The 26,113-nt window shown below is 46.8% G+C and overlaps 1 protein-coding gene across 14 annotated transcripts in view; it reads right to left on the bottom strand.

Moving 5' to 3' along the window:
* Positions 1-26,113, bottom strand: part of HLCS (holocarboxylase synthetase) — a 1,696,783-nt gene that overhangs the window by 858,073 nt on the left and 812,597 nt on the right. For all 14 annotated transcript variants that reach the window (XM_069636100.1, XM_069636104.1, XM_069636108.1 and 11 more), the window contains one exon: positions 7,221-8,161. In XM_069636100.1, coding sequence (XP_069492201.1) covers positions 7,221-8,161 — 941 coding nt within the window. The remainder of the gene's footprint in view (positions 1-7,220; positions 8,162-26,113) is intronic.

Here is a 26,113-nt window from a genome sequence, read left to right as displayed (position 1 = left end):
TTGGAACCCCGACTAGACAGGTCGGACGACAAGCATAGACGACCAGCGCCACCAGCACGGAGGTTACGGAAAATACTGGATCAGCTGGAACTGGAAGACATCTGGAGGAAGGTACATGAGGGGGAAAGGGGATACACACATTACAGTGCTCCGCATGGGACATTCACGCGGATTGATTACCTTTTCACGGGAAGGGAAACACTAGGCGAATTCACTGGGGCACATATACATGCACGAACCCTGTCTGATCACGCCCCCCTGGGAGTCACATGGGCACACACACACAGGGGGGCCCCCACGCCCACTTGGAAACTAAGGGCAGAAGCACTGCTGGACGGGGAATTCCAGGAACCTATCCAAAGCACGATAGAAGACTACTTTGAGTATAACTCGGGTAGAGTGGACAGCACGGTAACAATCTGGGAGGCCCTTAAGGTGGTGGTCAGAGGTGCGGCAATGGGGAAGACGGGAGGACTCAGGAGGGAAACCCTAACACAACTGGATGCGTTAGAAAGGAAGATCGAGAGGGCCGAGAAACGGGCGGGGGAGAACGGAGGAGAGCAGGATGATCTCACCACCCTGCGGCAACAGTGCATGGTGACCTGGGAAAGACTAGGGCGCCTAGATTATGGGAAGTACATACAGAGGCTGCACGCAGAGGGGATAAGCCCGGCAGGCTCCTGGCCTGGCTAACCAAACAGGAGGCCAAGCGGGAACCAATTAATGCAATCCGGAATAGTCAAGGGGAGGTGGTGAGGTCCCAGGAGGACATAAACGAGGTGTTCTCGCAATTTTACGAGAAGCTGTACACAGAGGTCCAAGAGTGGGAGGAGGGGGACCTGGAGGATGCCTTCGCGGAAATCAGGCTCCCGCAACTCACTGAGGAGCAGGCCCAAATGCTGGATGCTCCCCTCACAGTGGAGGAACTGGCGGAAGTAATCACTCAACTGCCGACAGGGAAGACCACGGGGCCGGATGGGCTACCGGGGGAATTCTATAAGAAGTACAGAGACAGTTTAGCCCCTAGATTGCTGGAAACATTGGAGGAGGCATATGAGACGGGGAGGCTCCCGAATAGCATGTGGGAATCCATTATAGTGCCAATACTTAAACCAGGGAAACCACCCCTCGAGTGCGGGTCTTATAGACCAATTTCCCTGATAAACCAGGACTCTAAGATCCTGACAGCGGCATTAGGTAACCGGCTCAAGAGAGTGATACCCACCCTGATCCACACTGACCAGACAGGGTATGTACCTGAACGGAACACGACATGGAATCTCCGGAGACTCCATTACGTCATTGATAGGACTAACCAAGTAGAGGGGGAGTGCGCAGTAGCTTCACTAGATGCGATAAAAGCGTTTGATTCGGTGAGCTGGGACTAGCTTTTCGGAGCACTCGCCCACTTTGGGATAGGGCAGGGGTTCCTTAGATGGATAAAGTTGCTCTACAAAGACCCGAGAGCAAGGGTCAAGACGGGTAGGCTTGTCTCCGGGGAATGGAGGATAGGGCGAGGTACGAAACAAGGGTGCCCGCTGTCACCAATGTTATATATTCTAGCTTTGGAGCCATTCGCGGTCTTCCTAAGAACGGATTATATGGATACGGGCATAGCGATTGACGGGGTGACACACCAGATATCGATCTACGCAGACAACATAATGCTCTACGTCCAGAACCCACGCACCCATCTGCGAGATTTACTTGAGGCACTAGGAGCATTTGGTAGACTATCGGGAATCACTGTTAACAGGGAGAAATCCTCACTGTTCCCCCTGGCGGGCCTGCGAAAAGTGCCACCAGATCAACTGCCGCAGCTGGGCCTCACATGGACCCCGACCACCTTTAGATGCCTGGGGGTGGACATTTACCATGATACCACGGACACACACATAGCCAACACGCAGGCGGCCTTGAACAAAATTGAGCACGCCATGCAGTTCTGGAAGACCCTACCACTGGGGATGATAGGTCGAGCGGCCTTACTGAAGATGACGGTCCTGCCCCGGCTCCTATATTATTTTACCAATATCCCTTACAACATCCCGGAGGTTTCTTTAAACGCTTGCACACCTTGGTGAGGACCTTCCTGTGGGGAGGGGGGAGGATCAGGGTAGCACTGACCACACTACAGAGGAGCCACGAGTGGGGGGGCATCAAACTCCCAGACTTTTTACATTACTTCCTAGCGGCACAACTCCAATTTGTGGTGAGATGGCTGGGGGAGGATATTTCCATTGACGCAATTCTTCTCCGACCAGCACTCAGGCAATATTACCTGAGGTAACTCCTGTGGATGCCAGCCGCCCAGGCTAGGGCTCTTCCTAACATGGCACAGCTGGGCCGAACACTATGGGAAAGAGCCTGGAAGACGCAAGGCATGCAGGACCCCTGCTTGAGACAGATCCCCTTGGCGGGCCTGGTAGATACCCGCATAACAAGCCTGGCCACGTACAGGACACAATGGGAGGACAAGAGGGTAGCCCAAATAGGGGACCTGTGGCAAGAAGGACAGTGGATCGGATTCCAGTCCCTGGTGGAGGAGCAGGAGGTGCACAAGGGCCAGTTCATCCTGTATAACAGCTTAGTACAAGCAATAAAGAAGAGGTGGGGAACCATGCCAGAGGCGGAGGCAGAGGATACTGGGGGTGCGCTGGATACCTGGTATGACTTCTCTGAAGGAGGACACACCGGGTCCAGGCTCTACGAGCAGCTACTGGGCTCCACTAATAGGAAGACACTGAACGTGCGGGCAAAGTGGGAAGAGGAGCTCCAGCAGCCCTTCCAGGACGGAGAATGGAATAGAATCCTCCAATACACGAAAAAAGTTTCTAGGAATGCCAGGTTCAGACAGCTGCAAATCTACATAGTCCACAGAGCATACCTAACTCCCAAAAGAATGACGAAGATGAGAAAAGGACAAACTCCCAGCTGCTCACGCTGTCGGGAAGAGCAAGCAGACATGGTGCACATGTTCTGGTCGTGCCCCAAAATAACAGGGTTCTGGAATATGGTGAAAGATAAAGCGAGGACGGCAGGAATCCACATGCAAGCCTGGTCACCTAGGTCTTATATACTGGGCCTGTTCCCGAGGGGGGACAGGCAGATGGCACACGTGGCAAAAATGAAAGACCTGATGACGATACTGGTGAAGCGCCGCATAGCAATGGCATGGAACACGAGTGAAGGACCCTTGGCGGAGGGCTGGTGGGCAGATCTACAAAAATGGGCGATAGCTGAAACGACTGTCTGGACGAGAGCCACACAGAGGGGAGAAGGCAATAGCGGAGCCAGAATCCTGGCGTGGAACACCCTGGTGCAGGACCTGTTCGGAGACGGGGTGGAAAACAACAGGAGTGACTCAGATGACTCGGAAGGAGGGCAGGCTGGCCCGCCCATGCCCGGGGGCGGAATATAGACCAGAGGGAACACAGTGAGTGGGGAGGAGGCGGCCTGGCCGGGGCCGGAGCAAACAATGGACAATATAGACACAACTCCAAGGTGCCAACACATGTGTTCACGGACAAGGAGAGGCCACTCCCAGGGGAGAGAGAGGGGTGGCCGGGACGATGGTTTCTCTGTTATGAACTTAATAACCTTTGGCGAGTGGCCCATGGCGATAATGGACCACAGACATAAGTAATTGCCTTCAAGGGGAGGGGGGAAATGGGGGGAGTTGGGAATGCACTTTACCTCTTGTTGTAAAATCAATAAAAAGAAGTTAAAAAAAAAAAAAAATGTTATAAAAAAATAAAATAATTGTTCTACTACTTTGAAACACTTTCACACATTTGACTCCTAGCCGTCTGAAAAGAACTGTCTTGGGGTCTTTGACTCTAGAGCCCTGCGTGATCGATGGAAGTTAGATACTGTTCTTATACTGTACATACGTTTAGCCTTTTCAATGACCATTAAATTAATAAGTCACAGGGACTTACACCCCCTTCCTGGAAGCGATCAGTGTTAATTCCAATATTTGAGAAGGGGGGGCAGAAACGACGCTATGAATTAACGACTGATATTGACCTTTAAGATATGATTGAACAGCGTATATTACGCCGGGAAAGGGTAGACATTGAACTTATAAAATCCTGCATGAGCATGATTCAGTCATGGAAGTCAGCATCAGCGTAGTGCAATCAAACTCACCAAGTGAGAATGTATATTTCCTTTTAACAATGATCCTGATAATTGTAATAACTGCAGAAAAGAGCTTATTCGTGCTGTAAGTTCTCTGTTGTGATTGTTTAGAGACTGAGCTGCTTGCATCATAGATCAGTCCTTCTGCTAGGCTGTTGAAGACAGAGGTCCAAGTATGGCCCTCATGACCCCCACACGACTCTCAACCGGAAGACATAGAAATGACAGATGCACATCACTTTTAGGCCCTTCATTGCCATCGTCGATGTATCACAGATGTGAGAAATGTTACTCTCTCAGGCAGCTTTAAACCATACGCAATCGATGATATGGAGGAGAGGGAAATGTCATCAATTGAACAACTCGACTGACCACAAATCGAGAAATCAATGATGTCTCCACTGACATAACGACACAGGTGCACTTAGACATGAATCACACAGCCATCCACTCACAAAGCTATACAAACATGCACTAGTTTAATGCATATAGACAAGAAACGCATGCTTATGACTCACGCAGGCAAGATGACTTACACGCAATACATATCACTATATATCACCATATAATGTATAGATCCTTTTCTAAAGCTGAAACTGCAAGACGTTAAAGTATACGTATGCCTCGCTTGCACATGCTTGATTGCCAGTAACGTGGAAAGCCATGAGGATGAATATGGAAGCTATAGGCTCATTGAGGTGAATGGGGAAGGGGAGACAGGCTTCAAATACATGGAAGGGCTGACAGGTCGCTGCAGCTGTAAGCAGGCAGACACGATTCGCCCAGCCAAGGATGAGTGGAGATGGAAAGTTCACGGTTACCAAGACAATAAGCCACCTGCAAGAAATGCAGGCTAAAATCCTCATAATTACAAGTAGGAGAGCCCTATTTCGTAGACTCAACCCACGTGACCTAGCAGAGGAAGAAGATTCCCATTCAATCAAGGTAGATGGAGGAAAGCTTTTCCCATCGGAGGTTGGAAGATACAAAGTGTTGCTCACAAATTAACAACTGCATGCACTCCCCCAGGCTTAAGTGATCAGAGATGGCAACAATAAGAAACACACAGCACATCCATATTCCTTGCCATTGCCTTGAGAAGGTACATCCAGCCTGGTAACCGTCTGGGGTACCAGGGCTGGGGGGACACACTCTGCCCAATCCGAAGTCCCCTCTCAGGTGAAGTCATATGTTGCATGAGCCAGTGGCTTCCCCACGGCCCTGTAACTTTATATTTTGTTGACAGTAGAGATGCTCCAGGTGGAGCCACCAGATATGACTATCCAGTAGTAGAACTAACCCTTATAGACTGTGTATGCAGTTCGCCTAAACTGACCAATCTGAACGACCAATAGGTTTCGGGGACGGAACTTGGTTTTATGACATCACCCTCGAATAAAACCGGGTGATGCAAGTCTTCATTTAGTGCAGGTTCTGGCAGCGATCCAATATCAAACAGCCCAATGATTAGAGAGTCTAGAGTGATTGGCTGCAGAACTGGATGTCAAGTGTGAAGATTTTGAAAATTGCTTGTGCTTAGATAGAGTAATGCATACAAACTTTATAGAGGGAATGGAAGAAATGAACGTAGCTTCCTGCATGCAGAAACCATTTTGGGATATTTTGGCATCTGATGCACCCAAGGCTATCTCGATTGAGATTGGTCATAGAGTGAGCCCATCAATTAAAGAAGGCAGTGAGTAAGGAGAGGTTGCACCAAAGATCAAATACTGATGGGTGTTATGGTTTGCTCTTCAATTTCCACTAAATGGAAAGACCCACACCATTATGACCTTTTTGTTATGATGGAATTTCAGAGTCAGCCCTGTGAACACATTCTGAGAGGCTCTCTCTATTCTGGCGAACAGGGTAAGATGTTAGTCATGTCAAACTATCTGGGTAGTGTGAACGAGCAGCAAGGCTTACTTAGATTTAGGAGCTTGTGGTGAGAGTGGTGAAGGGTTCAGTTAAGCACACACAGAGCACACTGAATTTATACAGAATGTATAAAAATAGAATTATTTATTTAGGCCTTAGACAAACTCTTAGCAATTAAAAACCACATGTATGTATTACACTAAAACATACACTACTATTATATACACACTTACTTTGGGGTGCTTTCGTTATAGAGCACTAACACTACTTTAGAAACAGTTAAAACTGTCTGAGGTACTGTGGTGTAGCAAAGCATGTGAATGAAAAGTTAAGAACCTGACTAGAGAACTAATATGTAGGCGAGAAAGGTGTTAGAAACATAATTCAGTCTTTTAAAACCAGGCTCTGCATGTTAAAAAGTCCTTCCCTAGCTAGAACAGAGGGTGTTTGTTGTAGACGTGCAATTGTCAAATTTGTTCCATTGCAGAGTCCCTGTGATGGCATAAGATTGCGTAGTAGCATAATTACAGCACCTACTTTCAGTTTTAGCTCATGAGGAGGCATTAGTTATACAGTGTTTTGCTCATTAGAGACTGAAACGTTTAGCCGATAAGAACCACTGTTCTCTTTGTGAAGAGAAGTGGGTGTGGAAAGAAGCAACTTGAAATTATTCTGAATGTTTGTGATATTGGAAGGTGAAGGTGACCATGTAGATCTGTGCTTGTTCTGTTTGTTGAAATGAATTCTGTTGTTGAAGTAGGTGCACTTTGCCATTTGGACAGCAGAGGGCAACCTAACACTGATAAATTGCATCAGCTGAGTACAGACATACCCAAGTGTTTTATATACATAGATAAATGGTTCGGTGTCATGTGCATATTGGTGGAAAGAAACTCCTACGGGACTCAGACGGGAACCCCAAGTGGTCCAGGTATTCCTTAAGAATAATCTCTTACAACACCTATACTAACTTTATGCAGTTTTCAATCGAGCACCATAAAGTTATACAATTGAAATATGTGTTGAATTCTCTTTAAAAAAATTACAGTTTCGTGATTGCCCACAAATAAGTGAGGTTTCGAGAAAGAAGCATGCGGCATATGGTGTACATCCCAATACATTCCAGAAAGCTGATTTAGTTACATCCAATTTGCAAGTACATCTTGTCAAGAATCTTTAATAATGTGTAAACACAGTACCTGACAGAGAATGGCTTCCCCTCCGTTGTCTCCATGAGAGTGACGTATTATCATGGGGTCTTTGTCTGAATTTTTCAGGTAGCCCCAAGTCTTTGCCTCATCACCTGATCCACCATTGAGGTTCTCAAAGACATTGCCGCTGGTCAGCACATCAAGTGTTATTTCAGTGGAATCACCTTTTGTAAAAACCAAAGCCTGGATAGAATCCTTCAGCTCACTTTTACTTCTCACTTTAGCGTTGCCAAGAGTAAAAGAAGAAGAGAGGCTCAGTATCTTCCCACCTTTCTTCAGGTAGACCACAAAAGCTTTGTAAACATCATTGGGAATGGAATCCTTTGTGTTAATGATAAGAAGCAACGTGTTATCGAGCCACGGAGTTTTGAGAACCTGGTCTTCTTGCAGAGGGTAAATAACATAGCTTTCTGTATCAATGCATTCAACGAGTACTGACTTGATCTGCTGAAACCGGGATTCTACAAGCTTGGGATCTGAACCCACATACAGCAAGACATTAGGAGGCTTCATACTTGTGTCTGCTCTTTTGGTCTCTTTTTCTTGACTACGCTCATCCTCAGAGATCTCCTCAACGCCACTACAGTCATCGGGAAGATCTGGAATGTTCTCTGCAGAGGCATATTTCACAGACTCAATTGTGCAGGATTCAAGCTCAAGACACTCGTGGCAGCTCGACAGGTGAAGGTGGTGGTCTTCCATCCTGCCACCCTCTTCTACGTCAACAGTCTCTTCGGGACATTGGGCTGCACTCTCTAGATGGAGATTACACACTTTGTCTGCCAGGTTTTCTTCACTTGCACAATGTGTAACATCCGTCCCTTCAACATTATCACTTGCAGCCATCTCCTCCTTGGGCGTGTCTGATGCGTGTACTTTCTCAGCAGCTGACTCCGGCTCCTTCACTGATGATTCTTGAAGATGAAGAGCTAAGGAATAAAGCATAAATGTTAAAATATCAGAGTACTTGTCAACAAAAATGGCATTGCAATCTTTCACTCAATATAAAAACATACTTAATAAGGTCTATACATGAATTTGACCATGAAAAGACTTAGGCTCTCATTATGTGTTTGGCAGATTTTACATGGAGAATTCACATATGGTAAATACTGTAGCCGCATACAATCTGCAAGTGAATCCCGTGATTGTGTCCAAATAGTCTGCATGTCCTCTGTGCCCACCCAATGAAGCCACTTTGAAAAAGGTAAATCCAGCGGAAATGACAATCTCCCTTTTACTATCTAGGCAAAATGAGAGTTTAATCTCAATCTGGAAGGGATGAAGGCATTGCTGGGAAGCTGTTGGGCACTGTGAGGTGGCACTTTCCAGGTTAGAGCTTTAGGTGGTTGAGCAAGAGGCGGGAAAAGAAGCAACCAGGATGTTTCGGGAATTAACCAGTGTTTGTAGAAGGGCTCGTCGCAAGGAGGCCTTCAGAGACTGCATAGTGGCTGCTACCCACTCACATTCCATCGAAGGGGATAAGAAGTGCTGGATGACCTTGGGAATTATTCAGCTCTTGTAGCAGAGCACCCAAGAGAGAGTGTGGCCACACGGAGAAGAATCCTTCTACCATTAGTCCTGCTACCAAGAGAGGAAAGGGTGCTGTCAGTTATGAACATGACCGGGTCTTGTGAATTGATGAGCAGTTGGTGGGAGCAGGAAAATCTGCAGGCAGCAGGAAGTGTACATACATTTAGGCTTTCTGGATTCCGGGAAAATCCAAAACAGTCTGGTAAAATAGCCACAGAAGATATGTTCCCTTCCCAGGACTTATCCCACAATCTTCACTAAATGCCAAAACTTTGCAGAAAAGGCAAGCCCCTCCACCTATGCTTCCATGCCTTTCCCCCCTCAACCCCTGACTCCATACACAGAAAAATAGGTTGTCACATTGTGAGGAATTGGAACCAATTTCTATCCTGGTGGTGACCACTGACACATGGACCTAAAAATAAAAACGGCTCAGAATTGGTCATAATTCTTCAAAATATTTCTTCAACACTGATAAATACTTGAAGTTTTTTTTTTTAAGGTGCAAAATAAATTTTGAAGCTGTCTAGTTGTGCCCCCCGGTCACTTCGGTTTCAATTTACTTACTTTCTGCCAGATACAAAGGCATTAAACCTCTTGAGTGTGTGGTGAGTTAACACAGATTCATGCGAGTCTGGCACTGACTGCTTGAAAAATAAATTTCACACTATAATTTCAACACTATAAAAATACATTTGTGTGCAATTTGAGCATTAAGAAAGAAGGTTGGATGATAGCACTCAAATTAACGCGGTTTATTGCATCTGAAGGTTTTGCATAAATTATTACTGTGCCATGCTGTTTTGGAGAAGGCCACTATGACATTAGCCATTGTGGATTCAAGGTTAGATCGTCACAGTAGTGTACACTTGGGGGCTCAAAAAATATACAACTGCAGCAAATGTTAAAGCTCTGCAGTCTTGAAAGCTGAACAGGAGCTCACATATTATTCTGATCAAACCTCTTCATGAGTTCTCTGCGCATGTATAGGAGCATATAGTTCATAACGCCCATTATGGTGTAGGCTTCAATTTGCTGATGTTTACCAGCAGACTGCTTCCACCAACGTGAGCTCTGTCAACTCTAAATGTGTTGTTGGATCCCATTTTTGGCAAGTGAAAAATTGAAAGAACTTATTTCCCTGTTGCAGCAGCTAAGCTGCTGAACTCTGTGCCTGTAATTCTATTCTGCTGACGAATGCCTTACTTTATTATTATATATATTTGCTGCAAAGAGTTAACATACTGATCTACACAGATTTCTAACATTTACGGAAAACGCCAACAGAATTATAAAAAACGTAAAAACTGGAAACTCTAAAAATATTCAATCACCACTTGGCCACCACACCTAACATGTTTGTGGATATGTCATATGGAAAGCCATGTACCAGTCATGTCCAAATCTTCTCTAGGATGCAAGCACTTGTCCCACCCAACCAAGTCCCACATGTGCATTCATCTGGGATATGTTATGGCAAAAGAAAAATCATAGTAAGGGACACACCACCTACCAGAATGCATTGTGAAATGCTGACAAACATTCTGCCCACAAAGCTCTGTGCCTCCAAACATTACCAACCTACCCTTCACCTCGGATGTACAAGACATATTGGCTATAATTCAAACACACCGGAAAAAAGCATTTATCGTGTCATAAATGACCTAAGAACACACCTCCCAGAAATAGTTCAAGGGCTTTTATAAAATGTATTTCTTGTCAGGGTGCTAAGGGTGTCTCTCGCTCTAGTGTCTAGAAAAAGCAGTTTCCTTTCTAGCACATGCCTCCCTATTCCCCAGGTTAATATATAGAGCTCGTTAACCCTCACTGTCTAATTTCGACCTCACCGTCAGTGAGGGTCTAAAAGCAATTGCCTTATCAGTCTAACCTCCGTCTGCGACTTCCTAGGCTGGACCTACACTACCATCAATGTTAGTTCTAAGGGATTGCAGGATTGCGCCTTTCAGACACTCAAAAGCATCACTCCGTCTTCTTTCTTTTATGGCCTGGTGTACCTGACCCTATCAAACAACGCTTTTCTGGCCCGCTTTCTAGCCTCCTCCTGGTACTCTCCTCCTTCCATCTCCACCCGATTGCTCTCCTGCCACTTACTCCTTCTGATCCTCCAATGTTTCTCTGTTTCTACCCTCTAACTCCACCCACCGATGCTATTCTCTCCTGCTCTACACTCCACTACTATTCTTCCTTTCTCTGCTCCACTACCCTCCCCTTCGCTGCTCCACTGATACTCTCTCCTCTTTTGCTGCACTACTACTCTCCCCTTTACACCCAACTACTAGTCTCCTCTCTCCACTAGTACTCTCACACTACTCCCCTTTCCTCTCTTCCTCTCTTCACAACTTCTCCACCCCACCTTCGACTCAGTCACCCGCATTTCACTGCCTCAATCACCTTCCACTCACTCTCTACACTTCCTAGAATACTTTCACTCCCTCAACTTCCACGCACACTCACAGCACAGTACCACTTACTTACATTAACCAATACCTCAACTTCTCTCCAAAATCCCTCCACCCTCCAAACCACCCTCCGTCCTCCTTCTCTCCTTCCTCCTTCTGGTATCAGTCCCCATCTCCTCCTCTCCTAAACCACCCACACCTTCCTGTTTCAAAAGTCAGAATCCATGAAAAGGGCGTTTCTTTAGCAAGGAAAATGCCTGCCCACACAGTGCTCCGGTTCAGTCTAGGGGACCAGAGTTGCAGAGAGAGAAGTCTGTGGTAAGCAAATGATGGTCTTTGTTTTTTAGGAAGTCGCTCTGCAGTAATTTCATGATAGCTTGTTTTGGGAAGCTCAGTTGCAGTTGTTGGAGCACTGCATACGTTGAAACTTGTATGGGAGGATTGGTCCAAGAGACCCCTCTCCCCTGCATCCTCTCCCCCGGTGAAGTCCATGACTCGTCAGTTTCAATTATCCCTGTGGCCGCAGCTCTCTGGCAGATCCGCTGAGAGCCCGTTCCCACGAACAGACGGACATGAGCTAGTGTTAGATACCAACACTGTAACATTTCATCTTCCGTAGTGTATCGCTGTCTCCAGTATGACCCGGCCAGCAGGGCCAGGGTGGAAAAGAACTGTAAAATGGTCCCCTGACAAAAGCAGAGTCCCCAAATACTAATGTGCAAACCACCTGTGATGAAACTTTTCTCTCCACGACACCTCTGACTAAAAACCTGTAAACTCCATAAAAATGGCAGAATGTGTGCTTATATGACATTAGGGATGAAGCACCCACACCCCGGTAACTATGCGCAAACAGTAAAAGTGTCCCGGGGTTTTTTTCATGTTTTGAGTTTTACCAAGAAGCCCGCACCCCAAGGTCCCATGCCATAAATGAACTAATGCTGCTAGAGTGCAAGGGAAGACAAATGCAACCCTATTGGGAGCTCACGTAAGGGGTGCACGAAAATGCACCATATGTATGTCCAAGCTCACCATGTGTCACTGCCGTCAGTCTTATTGGCGGGTTGTTCCTGCGCGCTCCACCAACCTTACTACTACCACCTCACTTACTGCACATGTATAGACATGTAACAAAATGTTTTGGTTGTTAAATACTTAGCGTATAAGTATCGTGTTCGAAATGGCCATATGGAAGGCACTAGCAATGTCAAAAATGTGAGCTTTGAAAAGACTCAAGGAGTACTGTATATTATGTGAATGTTTATGTCTCTTCCACCTAAATCTGCAACACACGAGGAAAATACCTTTGTGAGCACATGCAAGGCCATTCCCCCCTCCCCCAGTGAAGCCTGCCAGATGAAAAAGCAGAGGCCTGTGCTGCTCTGCTCCACCTCCCCCAATTCGGCTGGAGCCGCTTCAAACATTCGCATTCCCCCGCAGCACCCAAGGCCACGGACTGCCACCTGAATTATTTACAACCCAGCAGTAAACCCCGGCCTAAAAACACAGATCCAAAGGCGCCCTTTCTTAGGCTCCACGACCCACCGGCTCACCTTAGGTTAATGGCCCCTGTAAAATTAGGACACCCAATATTATGGCAACACTACAGGAACACATCCATAATGACTTCTAACAAGACATGATAACGCGGACCGCCTGTCCCATGCCCTGAGACCCAAACTCACGACCTATGATACCCGGTCAACAGGACAATGGTAACCATGTATTGATGTATCGCCAACAGACCCCACTCTAGGTGCATTCCTCCTGTGTTGCATTAACCTGTAGAATAACCTATTGGAAGATTTACCAGGGAAGATAATATTGCAATGTTGAATGACTGCGGTATGCGTGGCCCTAGGGCAGAGAGCCAGGAAAGACATTCATCACTGACACTGGTCACGGCTGGCACAACAACACCGTCCGGATGAGCCCAGCTGACCTGCCAGGCCCAGCCCAACCCACGAGGGTAACCAGCGACGTCCTCCAGCCACGGCAAACCACATCGCAGCAACACCTATATTTAGTCGTCGCCACCCAATCCCCACGAGCTTGTGCCCCCTATAGCATGTAGGTTCTTATGACGCTTTTTGTAAATATATACGCCTGTCTTTGCTATTGTCAGACAGAGCGCTCTCGGAGTTTGCAGAGTTCTCTGCATGCCCTATTCTGATTGATAAACTCCCATTTAAGCTCACCCGCACTTTGTCCTGACCTTATTCCCATCCTGGGAGAGTCCATTATTGTCTCTCATTGTGGGGAGGATCGTGCTATCTGGGATCTGGGGGACGCTCGCCTTCAGTGGTGACCCTGAAAGCGTGATTACTATTTTCTGCTAACACTAATATATATATATATATATATATAGTGTTATATACATATCCCCACCGTCCCCTTTGGCACGAAAATCTCCGGTCGAAAAGGGATACGCACGGTGCGCCGGCTCCGGAAGACTGCCTGCTAACGGCGACCGGTACGCTCAGAAGTGCGCACTGAACAGAGAGAGGGTACGGGATCCCGGTTGAAAAATCCCCTTTGAGTACCGCTCGCCGTTGAGCGTACGGCAACACTGCCTGGACAGACCCAGTTTCGGAGACTCTCGGTTCAAGACGGGCACGTGAGTATTGAATGCGAGCGACCATAAAGGGAGAAGGGGAGGAAATATAGGACAGGGAACGAGGCTGGTTGAAAGGGGACACTTTGGGTCTACTAAGGACCACTCTAAACTTCCTTTGCTTTTTCTTCGCATATGGCCATTAGGATTAAGAGGTGAACAGAGATAAAGAGACAGGAACCTAGTCCGTAAGGGGGTGGAAGGGGGCGCCGCATAGTGCTATCTTGACTAGTACTGGGAATATATAAAGAAGTGGAAAATGAGTTAAAGGTGTCTGGTAAAGGAAGACACGGAGAATATATTAGTGACTGCTATTTTTTCTATTCTTCTCTCTGGGTTTACGGGAAAATAAACAGGGTTAGTACGAACAAGGATATAATCTAAGTAGAAAGACAAGTTTACATCAAAACTAGGAGACGAATACATATCAGAATAAGACGGAAAGGGACAGCTGGCAAGGGAGGAAAGGGAGGACAAACTGGGCTATGAATAGAGTTTTGCCTATGGGTGTGTAAGCATCGTGTGTGTCAGAACATATTTGTTATAATGAGTGTGTGAAGGTGGTCAGAAATGCATAATTATGGTATGGTTATGGTAAGTGTGACCAGAAGAAATATCACAAAGAAGAGTGTAATGTGGTAAAGTGAGTGTTTTTATTTCTTTGATTTGTTGGGTAAAATTGTTGAAGTTATTGATGGTTTGCTCTTGTATGTGCCCCCTAAAGTGTATAGAATAGAGGCTGTGCGCAGCCATTCTCATACGGTACAGGTGGCGGGAAAGCACGCGGGTCCCCACGCTCAGTAAGACACAAATACGTAGACTCATATGGTGATACATCTATATTAAGATATATATATATAAACATACATCAGTATCAAGCAACCACGAAGTATGGGGGCAGAAACACCCTTATCGCATATTTGTAAGAGTCTACCTGGGTACGCTGAACGTATTAAGAAATATCATGATCATTGGATCACAGAGCTGAAGGGAGAAGGATTACCTCAGATATAGCCCGAAGGGGGATCGTTTGACAAAGGTGTCCTAGATATGGTAGCTACATGCATTCGTTTGAAATACAAGGGGAAGCAGCTACATAATAGGAGAGAAATATTAGACCTATGGAGGTTGTTTGAAGAAATACCCCCGCTGAAGAAAAGGGAATTAGATACTGATCTGCCATCTACCACTGACAATCCATTACTGATACCAAAAGATGACAAGGTGTTGCCAGAAGGGGAGCCACTGATAGAGGTAACTAGGTTGTACCCAATACTAAATAAGCCAGTGCCCGCAGAAGGATACAGTGACCCAACATATGTACCCCCAACGACGACCACTACCACTCAAGGGCCAACAGCACCCCCACCATATGAGAGTCATAGAGAGCGAGACCAGGTAAGTACACCAATGGTGAACATAGAGAAATTAACAGGAGACCTAGAGTCCAGGCTCTCTATAGCCAAAGACGAGCTCTCGAGAATAAAAAGCATATGTGAACGGACTGCAATCAATACTGCTAGGTCAGAGCCTGCATCAAGAGCACAGAGTGAGAATAAAACAATTGAAGAAGGGTGGAAAAAAGGAGAGATACTGTTTAGGATACAAGTAGAACCGACCTGAATAGTTGAACTAGAGGGAAGAGAGGGGTGCACTGGTGATGAGATAATGACTACAGGAGGTAGAGAGGAGCTACTGTGTGATATAGGAGAAGATTTAGAGGAAAGTGAAAGACTAAGCATGGCAATGGGAGGGGAAAGCGAGGGGTTGGATGGCGCATGTTCAGGGAGAACCATGGACGAAGAGTGGACAGGACGACGAAGGAACAGGTTGGGGAAAATGGCACCATTAGGAAAAACAGGAACGAAGGTAAGTGCAGATACAACGACAAAGGGGGGTTACAACTCCCACTAATACACAGGGGAGGAGGGAGGCCGAATTACATACGCTGGGCTCAAATGGATAAGGCCAATTTGTTAAAGTTATTGCCCCCGCTATCAGGAGGGGCAAGCAAGTGGATATATGCATTCGAGAAACACACAGCCGGGGTACCTCTAGCAATAGGCGAGGTGAAGAGTTTGCTAGTATCAGCAGTTGGGAATCAAGCTGACAGAGTATGGGTAAAGGCTGGCTTCCCAGGAGTAACATTAGACTGCGACCGCCATGATGGCGCCTCTTTCAACACAGTACGTGCCAGGGTGTGGGACGCCTTATGGGAGACGTTTCCAGATACCCCAGATTTGCAGTCAGTAATGCAATGTACAATGAATGATGGGGAAGATGCTATGGATTACATTTTTCGGGTCCAAGAGATGTGGAGAGCAGAAACGGGCACACCCTGGTATCAATCAACATCATTATTCTACTTCATAATAAAGAGGGGGCTCCCAAAAGAGGTGCAAAAAGCACTTGACAAAAAAGCAGGTATTGAAGCAAAAGGATGGCCCGAAATACAGAGCATAATAGTTCACCACTGTAAACGAATAAAAGAGAGGGAAAAGGAGATAGCGCAGAGAAGATTGGCAGACGAGGCAAAACTAGTACAAACAAAGCTGGTGAAGATCGCTGCAGCAGTAGCCGCACTCCCACACAGCAGGGAGGGAGACGAGGAGGAGGAGGGGCTGGTAGCAATACAGGGGAGGATGGCAACGAGTTGGGCAGGAGCAGGGCAACGGCAGTGGAACGAGCAGGAGCAGGGTGGGGGGTCCGCAGTGGCAAGAGTGGGCCCCTCGAGGGGGACGAGGTGGGTACAGGGGTCGAAGAGGAGGTGGACAAGGGTACGGGGGAATGGGAGTAAACGAATGGCAGGGTCCCAGAGGTGCGCAGGGAAGTTGTTGGAACTGCGGGAGGTGGGGGCACTTTTCTAGAGAATGTAGGAGTAGAGCAAACAACGGATTCCCAGAGACAGAACACTATGGCCACCCCCACCCGGGAAGCCCATATGGCCTACCAATGGGGCAACAACAAAGGGAACCAGAGCAGGGGTACCCTGAGCAAAGGCAGGGACATCACTACAGAACAAGGAATCTCCCACAGAACAACACCACTATGCACTACACCCCAGGCAACCCTTTTGCAACGTCAGTAAATGGAGACCCAGCACCAGCCCCCTATAGTGGCGTATCAGTAGTTTTAGGGAGTGTGTTCAACCAGGGGGGGGCAATGAGACACCCAGCATAGGACAGCCCACAGAGAACACTTGCGTGTCCTCTTCTATCTACAACCTACGATGCAGCAGAGGAACCATTGGTAGGGGCGCAGATAGGAGACAAGCAGTTCATATTCATGGTGGATTCGGGAGCGGAGAAATCATGTATTAGGGAGGGCCGGTTTCCGTTATCTAACCGGAAGTTAGAGACGCAGGGGTTCTCTGGGGCTGTAATTGAAGTTCCTTACACAGAAGCTTTGGATGTGACAGTGGGGGGTAAAACGGTAAAGACACCCTTACTGTTTTATGAACACTCGCCAATAAACCTGCTCGGAAGGGACCTTCTTAGCAAACTTAACATGACAATATCATTCACAGAAAGAGGAATAGTGTGTTCGACACCAGGGATATGCCCATTACGCGTAATGCTGGTGGTACAGGCTCGGACAATTGCACCGGAAATACGTGGCCTGCCAGTGGATGAGAGAATGTTCATTGAAGGTTTAAAAACACTGGCCCAAGTAGTTCCTGAGCTAAAAAAGTTGGAGTGGAGAATACCCGCAGAGTTTGTCTTACGACCAATAGTGCGCCCAGACATAGCACCAGGGTCAGTGGTCTCCTTAGACTTGCATGCTGTACAGGTATCAGAAAAAAGGATTGCAGTAATTCGGATGGACGTAGATGGGTGTGAATGGCGCACTGTACTGTGCATCAATGCTAACATTGCCCTACGGGACTTATCTGATGAGGATCTCTTTTCTGATTCAGAAAATGATGGCGAAATAATAATGGAAATAGCAATGCCCTGTGACATTTTGATTCAGGCTAAACAAATTCCCGACCAGTTGATGGCAGTGGTGGGAACGCCACCGTCGTTTTTTGACGATGACATGCGACTGGTGCCAAACAATTTGTGGACAACAGGCCCCCATGATGTGGGGTTGTTGCATGGAGTGACACCAGTGGTAATAAAGCTCAAACAAGGGGCAATTTTGCCCCTAGTGAAACAATATCCATTGTCCCGTGAAGCTGAAGAAGGGATAAAAGAGACAATAAATGCATTGATAGAACAGGGGATAATAGTGCCTTCAAATTCCCCATGTAACACCTGTATCTACCCGATCAAAAAAGCAAAGGGAGGGGCGTGGAGGATGATCCAGGATTTACACCCCCTAAATGACGTCATACAGAAAGAGTTCCCTCTGGTCCCGAACCCTGCTTCAATATTGTGCAGCATTCCAAAAACGGCATCACATTTCACAGTGGTCGATTTGAAAAACGCATTCTTCTCCATTCCCTTGGCAGAAGAAAGCGGGTACCTGACAGCATTCACATTGGGAGGAAAGAGATACGAACATTGCAGATTACCACAGGGATACTGTGAAAGCCCAAGCATATTCAACCGCATACTACACGAAGACCTGGGTAATTTCTCAGTTGAAAGCACGATCATTTAGTACGTAGACGATTTGCTCGTCTGCGCGCAGAATGAAGAAATGTGCAGAAAAGACTCAGTAACACTTCTAACGCTGCTGGTGAATAAAGGGTACAAGGTGGACAAGGGAAAGCTACAATACTGTCAGACAGAGGTGTTGTACCTGGGGCAGCTGATATCAAGAGACGGAAAAAGAATAATCCCTGACAGAGTGAAAGCAATAAGGTCAGTGAGAGAACCCACAACAGTGAAGGAGATGCAGAAATTCTTGGGAATGTGTAACTATTGTAGAGCATGGATATTAGATTATGCAGCCTACACCAGACCATTACTGCAAGCACTCAAGGAGGCCCAACAAGAGAACAGGAAAATAGAATGGTCAGAAGAGATGAGCGACTCATTTAAGTCACTAAAAGAATTGATTTCGAGTGCTCCAGTACTCGCCAATCCTGATTATGAACGCGAATTTTACCTGTTCTCACACTGTAAGGGAACACTCATGACAGCTGTACTGACACAAAAGACTTCCCTAGGACACAAACCCTTGGCTTACTATAGTGGCACATTGGATGCGGTGATGCAAGGACATTTCGCGTGCGAGCAATCTCTCGCCGCCGCCGCCGCGATCGCCATTGAGAAAAAAGCCACAATAGTAATGGGGTGGCCTGGAACACTCATTATTTGCGATACTTGAAAGATCAAAAAGTACACTGACCACACAGCGAGCAACTGCCTATGAAATAATATTGTCCAGCGCCAATATCCATGTGGTACGATGCAGGACAGTAAATCCGGCAACATTCATCACAGAACCATGCACACTGCAGGAACACAATTGTGCAACTTACACAGGGGAAACAGGGGAGGACATAGTGGTGTGCGAGAATGCCCTGAGCGAGGGGGAGGTGTACTTTGTGGATGGGTCAGCATCGATTCACATGGACACAGGAGAGAAACATGTGGGGTTGGCAGTGGTGAGGTTAGAAGAAGGCAAGTATGAGATACTAGTACAGTATCGCCTTCCATCACATTTCTCAGCACAAGCAGCAGAACTTATTGCCCTAATAGAAGCATTACATGCAGCTAAAGGTTGTGCAGTAACAATATATACAAATTCAGCTTACATGACGACAACAGTACATGGAGGTCTAGCAAGATGAGGGCGGAAGGGGTTTCGAAGAGCAGATGGAACCCCAGTGCAACATGCAGAACTACTGAAGGAATTGATTGAGGCCCTAAAAGATCCAACAGTGGTAGCAATAGTGAAGTGCCAAGCACATACGTCCAACACAGACGTTGTGTCTTTGGGGAACGCAGCAGTGGACGCTGCTGCCAAGGAGGCCTCGTACTTTGAAAAACATGAAACAGGTGAGTACATATTACAGCAAAAGACAAGCGAAGAGCCCCCAGAAGGATACAATGCCATGCCCATATCACAAATACTAGAGCTGCAGGAAGGAGCAAGTGGTGATGAAAAGATGATGTGGGAAAAACGACGGTGCAGCAAATCGGCAACAGACTTACTATGGCGACAAAATAACTCAGGTAAAGTAGTAATGCCGGTCAAACTATTAGAGATAGCGTTTCAGCAATTACACTTCCCAGCACACAACACTAAACAACACATTGCAGCAGAGATACAAGAAGATTGGTTTGTGTCCCGTCTCCAGGAGCACATATCCAGACTGACAATGGAGTGCACAACTTGCCAGATATATAACTCTGGAATGACGCTACGAACACTCAGAGGAACAATTCCAAAACCTGTAGGGCCCTTCAGAGTACTGCACATAGACTACGCGGATATGGGGGAAAGATGTAATGGGGCACGCTACATGATAGTGGTTGTATGCCCATTTTCAAGGTGGGTGGAAGCAGGTCCATGTGCATGACCTGATGCTAAAAGCGCTGCAAAGTTCCTAGTAAGGGAAGTGTTCCCGTGTTGGGGAATTTGCGACGTAATTCGCTCAGACAACGGCACTCACTTTGTGAACGAGCTCTTCAAAGAAGTGACCACATTATTGGGAATAAAACATAAATTGTGCTCAATTTATCATCCTCAAAGTAATGGCGTGGTAGAAAAGATGAACGGATTGTTAAAAGGGAGACTGTCCAAATTGTGTTTTTCATTAAAGAAAAACGGGATCTACTGTCTGCCCCTTACGCTGTTTGAGCTGAGGAATCAGCCGAGCAAGGACCACCATTTGTCCCCGCACAAAATCGTGACAGGGAGACGGATGCACACTGCACATTCCCCACTTCGCCAACAATCAGACGCACACAGAAGCGCCACGATATTGGGAGAGGAGTTCACAGAATACCTGAAGAAGCTAACTAGGGCAGCGCGCGCAATCTCAAAGCAGCTCTCGCCACCATTCACAAGGGAAGAAGGAAACACAACAGGATCCCATGTAGAACATGAAGTACAGGGACAATTAATGCCAGGAGAGTTAATTCATGTCCGAAGCTTTGTGCGCCGGTGGAATGCCCCACGGTTCCACGGACCATACGAAGTGGTATTTTGTACCCCTACAGCTGTAAAAGTAAAGGGGCTCAAATATTGGATACATTTCACGGATGTGCGAAAGGCATATAATAGTGTGCAGGAAGAGGTGGATGAGGAGGCACAGACAACAGCAAACAATACTAATGAAAATGATGGGTGAACGTGAACATGTGAGTGGAAGAAGTGTACCTGACAGATAAAATTGTTGACGAGAACCATTATATTACAGGTTATCGATAAAGATAAAAGATTAAAAAAAATTAAAAAAAACAATTTAAGTGTAAATAATAATGTGAAAAATATGTATATTGTCTGCTCCCTTCTCTGTACATCCCAATCCCCCTCCCCTACCCAAACCCATCTCCCTTCCATGACCTCTTGGCACTGGTAGTGCCAACAAAAATGTTTACATGCATGCACTTAATGCACTTTTCAATCGGTTTACATGCATGCACTTAATGCACTTTTCAATCTCAAACAGGAACTACCATGGCAACTAACGGGCAGCCTGCAACGGATAGATTTATTAGATATAGAGAATTTTTAGCTGAGAGATGTAGATATTCATATGAGTGTGGATTGTCTGTATGCATTACATTATTTTTTACAATACTGTTTGGCCTGGTTACGTATTGGTTTATAGCGTTCACCTCTATCGAGATGAACGAGGGGGGAGGTTATAACGGTATTAATGTGACAAATGAAACAGCAATTGTAAATACTAAAGAAGGTGATTTTTTGGTATGGGACGGATCTAAACTGGTATGGGGGTATTACACGACACCACCCAATGTTGCCATCTCGCCAAATGAAAGTTTGCAGGAAAAAAATGCAAAACAGCACAACTTCCCCACCAAAAGTATCTAATTACAATGCCCCTAGTTTAAATGATCGTAACCCCTCTGTTATATCATGGTTCTACAACACCCCCACCAGCGCGCCCACTCCCGCAACAGAAAACACACTGCTAGATAGAAGGAAGAAAGAGAATGAAAAAATGACAGTGAGATATGAAGCGTTTTTTGATGACTGGGCAAAGGGGGTCAAGAGGGAGAAAGGGAGACCCACACTGTCCATCGCCCATGAAGCTGGGAAACACCTTAGAAAAAGAAATAACAGACGGAAAAGGGAGGCGGGGAGGAGGAAATATGATGAATATTATGGGTTGGGATTGGACAAAATGGAAGACCCACGACACCCCCACCAGACAAATAAATGGTATGCGGACATGAGTGCAACGGCTAAGCAAACAACAAATGAGATCTGTTATGTCTGCTCCCTCATTCCCCATGCTTCAGGTACACCAAAAGTATTGTTACCCAAAGAGTTGCCTATTTTCGATGCCTAGTGTCTCCTTCATCTCACGTTGTGCAGAATTAAGAACACCTTCCAGGCACATGAAGTGACTTTTAAAATGCTGCAGAATGAGAAGACCTGTTATCCGAAGGCGGTAGGAGTGGTATGTTTGGAGGAGCCATTTTTTATAATACAAGGGACATTTCAGAAAATAAGTGGAAAGACGAAGAGATAATGTGCAAGGCTGAAGCACTGCGAGGTGTGGCACCAGAGAAACCGCAATGGATAGAAGAGACGTGCACACCAGTATGGAACGAACATATCTCAAAATTGACTTGGGTAACGGCCATTGAAAAACCCTTCAAGCTGCAGAAAGAAATAAACTATGAACTGTGTTTCAAGGGAGACGGGAGAACCATCATGGGGGTAAACAAAAACTGTAACAAGACTCTCACCATCCCAGATATGGGAAAAGGGACAGCGGCCCTCATGGACACTTATTGGGTATGTGGCAATCAGGCATACCTACACCTCCCACAATCCTGGGGTGGCAGCTGCTCATTGGCCACCCTGCATGCACTGCGCACTAATGGTGATCCCGGAAAGCCACATTGATGGGAGCAAGAAAACGCAAGAAAAACCTCAGCAGAATGAGGCCCAGCCAACTGCAGAGTCACAAGTATATGTCCTGTCTTCCGGGAACAAGGAGGAGGTGCTGTCCCGAAACAAACGATCATCGAACTACATATCAAAAGCATCATCAGAACTGCTGGCACAGATCCCGGATAGATATCGATTATTCAACTCTGCAGAAACTTTCTTTGCCTCACTCATCCCAAGCATCCAGACACGAGCAAATGCAAAGTGGCTCCAAATCACACGCTGGGAGCTGATCCAGCTGGCAAATGACACTGAAGAAGGGTTTAACGTAATAAAAGTGGAACTGCGCACACTGCGAGTAATGACCATGCAAAATAGGTATGTCTTGGACTTGTTGACAGCAAAGGACGGAGGTGTTTGCCGAAAAATTGGAAGTGCTTGCTGCACTTTTGTACCTTCCGAAGACGCAGATAACGGTTCCCTGTCCCATGTGATCGAACCAGTACATAACCTAGGAGAAAGAATGAAAATGGAAGGTGGAGCAGAAGAAAGTGCATGGTTCGACAACATCTTCTCCTGGGTCCCATCGTGGCTGGGAATGACTTAAATTTTTGATGCCGGCGGTAGTGTTCCTCCTTTTCATTTTTTGCCTGTGCCAGGTGGGTCTTCGATGTTGCGCTAACGCAGTGCCGAATGGTGCAATGATGATGGTGACAATGGGCAACGCCCGCGGTACAATACAAACTATGCAGGAAGTACAGGTACAAACAGGAACAGATGACACGTCAAGATTCCAGATGGTGCCCAGGTACTACGACAAGGATATAGTAGATAAATTATGACACACTACAATTAAAGAGCCCCGTATACTTGAATGGTACGAGGAGGTGTGGGTGAACTTAGAAGGGGAGAGCGGTTGTATATACCTGACCTGCACCCCAGATGAATATGCTAGGAGAGGAGAGAGCCTGCAAGGGGTGTGCAGGGCATGGATGCCCATAAAAGGCACCCCTGCATGGGATGACGCAACATTTGACGAGGAAGAGTGCAGGAGATTAGAGGATTTAAAGTATTCATTACTTAAGTAACGAAAGGGGGGAAATGTATGGGAGGATTGGTCCAAGAGACCCCCTCCCCTGCATCCCCTCCCCCGGTGAAGTCCATGACTCGTCAGAGGTTCCCCCTGCCACCAGGGCCCAGGTGGTGGGTGGGCCACTGGCTGAAGACATTGACCAAACCTGCTGAATTTAGCTAGGCCCTGGAAACCATTTAGTGAAATAAAGATGGGTTGAGCCCTGTGCACCGCAGTGCGGCCCCCACCCTTGGAGAGTTTCAATTATCCCTGTGGCCGCAGCTCTCTGGCAGATCCGCTGAGAGCCCGTTCCCACGAACAGACGGACATGAGCTAGTGTTAGATACCAACACTAACATTTCACCTTCCGCAGTGTATCGCTGTCTCCAGTATGACCCGGCCAGCAGGGCCAGGGTGGAAAAGAACTGTAAAATGGTCCCCTGACAAAAGCAGAGTCCCCAAATACTAATGTGCAAACCACCTGTGATGAAACTTTTCTCTCCACGACACCTCTGACTAAAAACCTGTAAACTCCATAAAAATGGCAGAATGTGTGCTTATATGACATTAGGGATGAAGCACCCACATCCCGGTAACTATGCGCAAACAGTAAAAGTGTCCTGGGGGTTTTTCATGTTTTGTGTTTTACCAAGAAGCCCGCACCCCAAGGTCCCATGCCATAACTGAACTAATGCTGCTAGAGTGCAAGGGAAGACAAATGCAACCCTATTGGGAGCTCACGTAAGGGGTGCACGAAAATGCACCATATGTATGTCCAAGCTCACCATGTGTCACTGCCGTCAGTCTTATTGGCGGGTTGTTCCTGCGCGCTCCACCAACCTTACTACCACCTCACTTACTGCACATGTATAGACATGTAACAAAATGTTGTGGTTGTTAAATACTTAGCGTATAAGTATCGTGTTCGAAATGGCCATATGGAAGGCACTAGCAATGTCAAAAACGTGAGCTTTGAAAAGACTCAATGAGTACTGTATATTATGTGAATGTTTATGTCTCTTCCACCTAAATCTGCAACACACAAGGAAAATACCTTTGTGAGCACATGCAAGGCCATTCCTCCTTCCCCCAGTGAAGCCTGCCAGATGAAAAAGCAGAGGCCTGTGCTGCTCTGCTCCACCTCCCCCAATTCGGCTGGAGCCGCTTCAAACATTTGCAATCCCCCTTAGCACCCAAGGCCACGGCTGCCACCTGAATTATTTACAACCCAGCAGTAAACCCCGGCCTAAAAACACAGATCCAAAGGCGCCCTTTCTTAGGCTCCACGACCCACCGGCTCACCTTAGGTTAATGGCCCCAGTAAAATTAGGACACCCAATATTATGGCAACACTACAGGAACACATCCATAATGACTTCTAACAAGACATGATAACGCGGACCGCCTGTCCCATGCCCTGAGACCCAACCTCGCGACCTATGATACCTGGTCAACAGGACAATGGTAACCATGTATTGATGTACCGCCAACAGACCCCACTCTAGGTGCATTCCTCCTGTGTTGCATTAACCTGTAGAATAACCTATTGGAAGATTTACCAGGGAAGATAATATTGCAATGTTGAATGACTGCGGTGTGCGTGGCCCTAGGGCAGAGAGCCAGGAAAGACATTCATCACTGACACTGTTCACGGCTGGCACAACAACACCGTCCGGATGAGCCCAGCTGACCTGCCAGGCCCAGCCCAACCCACAAGGGTAACCAGTGACGTCCTCCAGCCACGGCAAACCACATCGCAGCAACACCTATAGTTAGTCGTCGCCACCCAATCCCCACGAGCTTGTGCCCCCTATAGCATGTAGGTTCTTATGACGCTTTTTGTAAATATATACGCCTGTCTTTGCTATTGTCAGACAGAGCGCTCTCGGAGTTTGCAGAGTTCTTTGCATGCCCTATTCTGATTGATAAACTCCCATTTAAGCTCACCCGCACTTTGTCCTGGCCTTATTCCCATCCTGGGAGAGTCCATTATTGTCTCTCATTGTGGGGAGGATTGTGCTATCTGGGGGACGCTCGCCTTCAAACTGCTGAGTGGTGCGCAACGTTCTGCTGGCTGCGTGCGCTGTTACTTCCGTTATTGGCTATCTCGCTTACTGCAGGTCATAGCAATCGAATGACTCAAGTCATCCGCTGAGAGGCTCTGGTGGACTGTTGTCTTGCGGTCGGTCTGCCCACATCTTGGCTTTATGTTGAAAAGAGAAAACTGGCCAGCATTGTATTCAGGAGGTATGGGGTG

Source organism: Ambystoma mexicanum, chromosome 7p, assembly GCF_040938575.1.
Source record: "Ambystoma mexicanum isolate Mex_15411 chromosome 7p, UKY_AmexF1_1, whole genome shotgun sequence".
In the NCBI taxonomy this organism is placed as follows: Eukaryota; Metazoa; Chordata; class Amphibia; order Caudata; family Ambystomatidae; genus Ambystoma; species Ambystoma mexicanum.
Note: the sequence above shows the minus strand (reverse complement) of the source record. Positions and strands in the feature narration are given on the sequence as shown.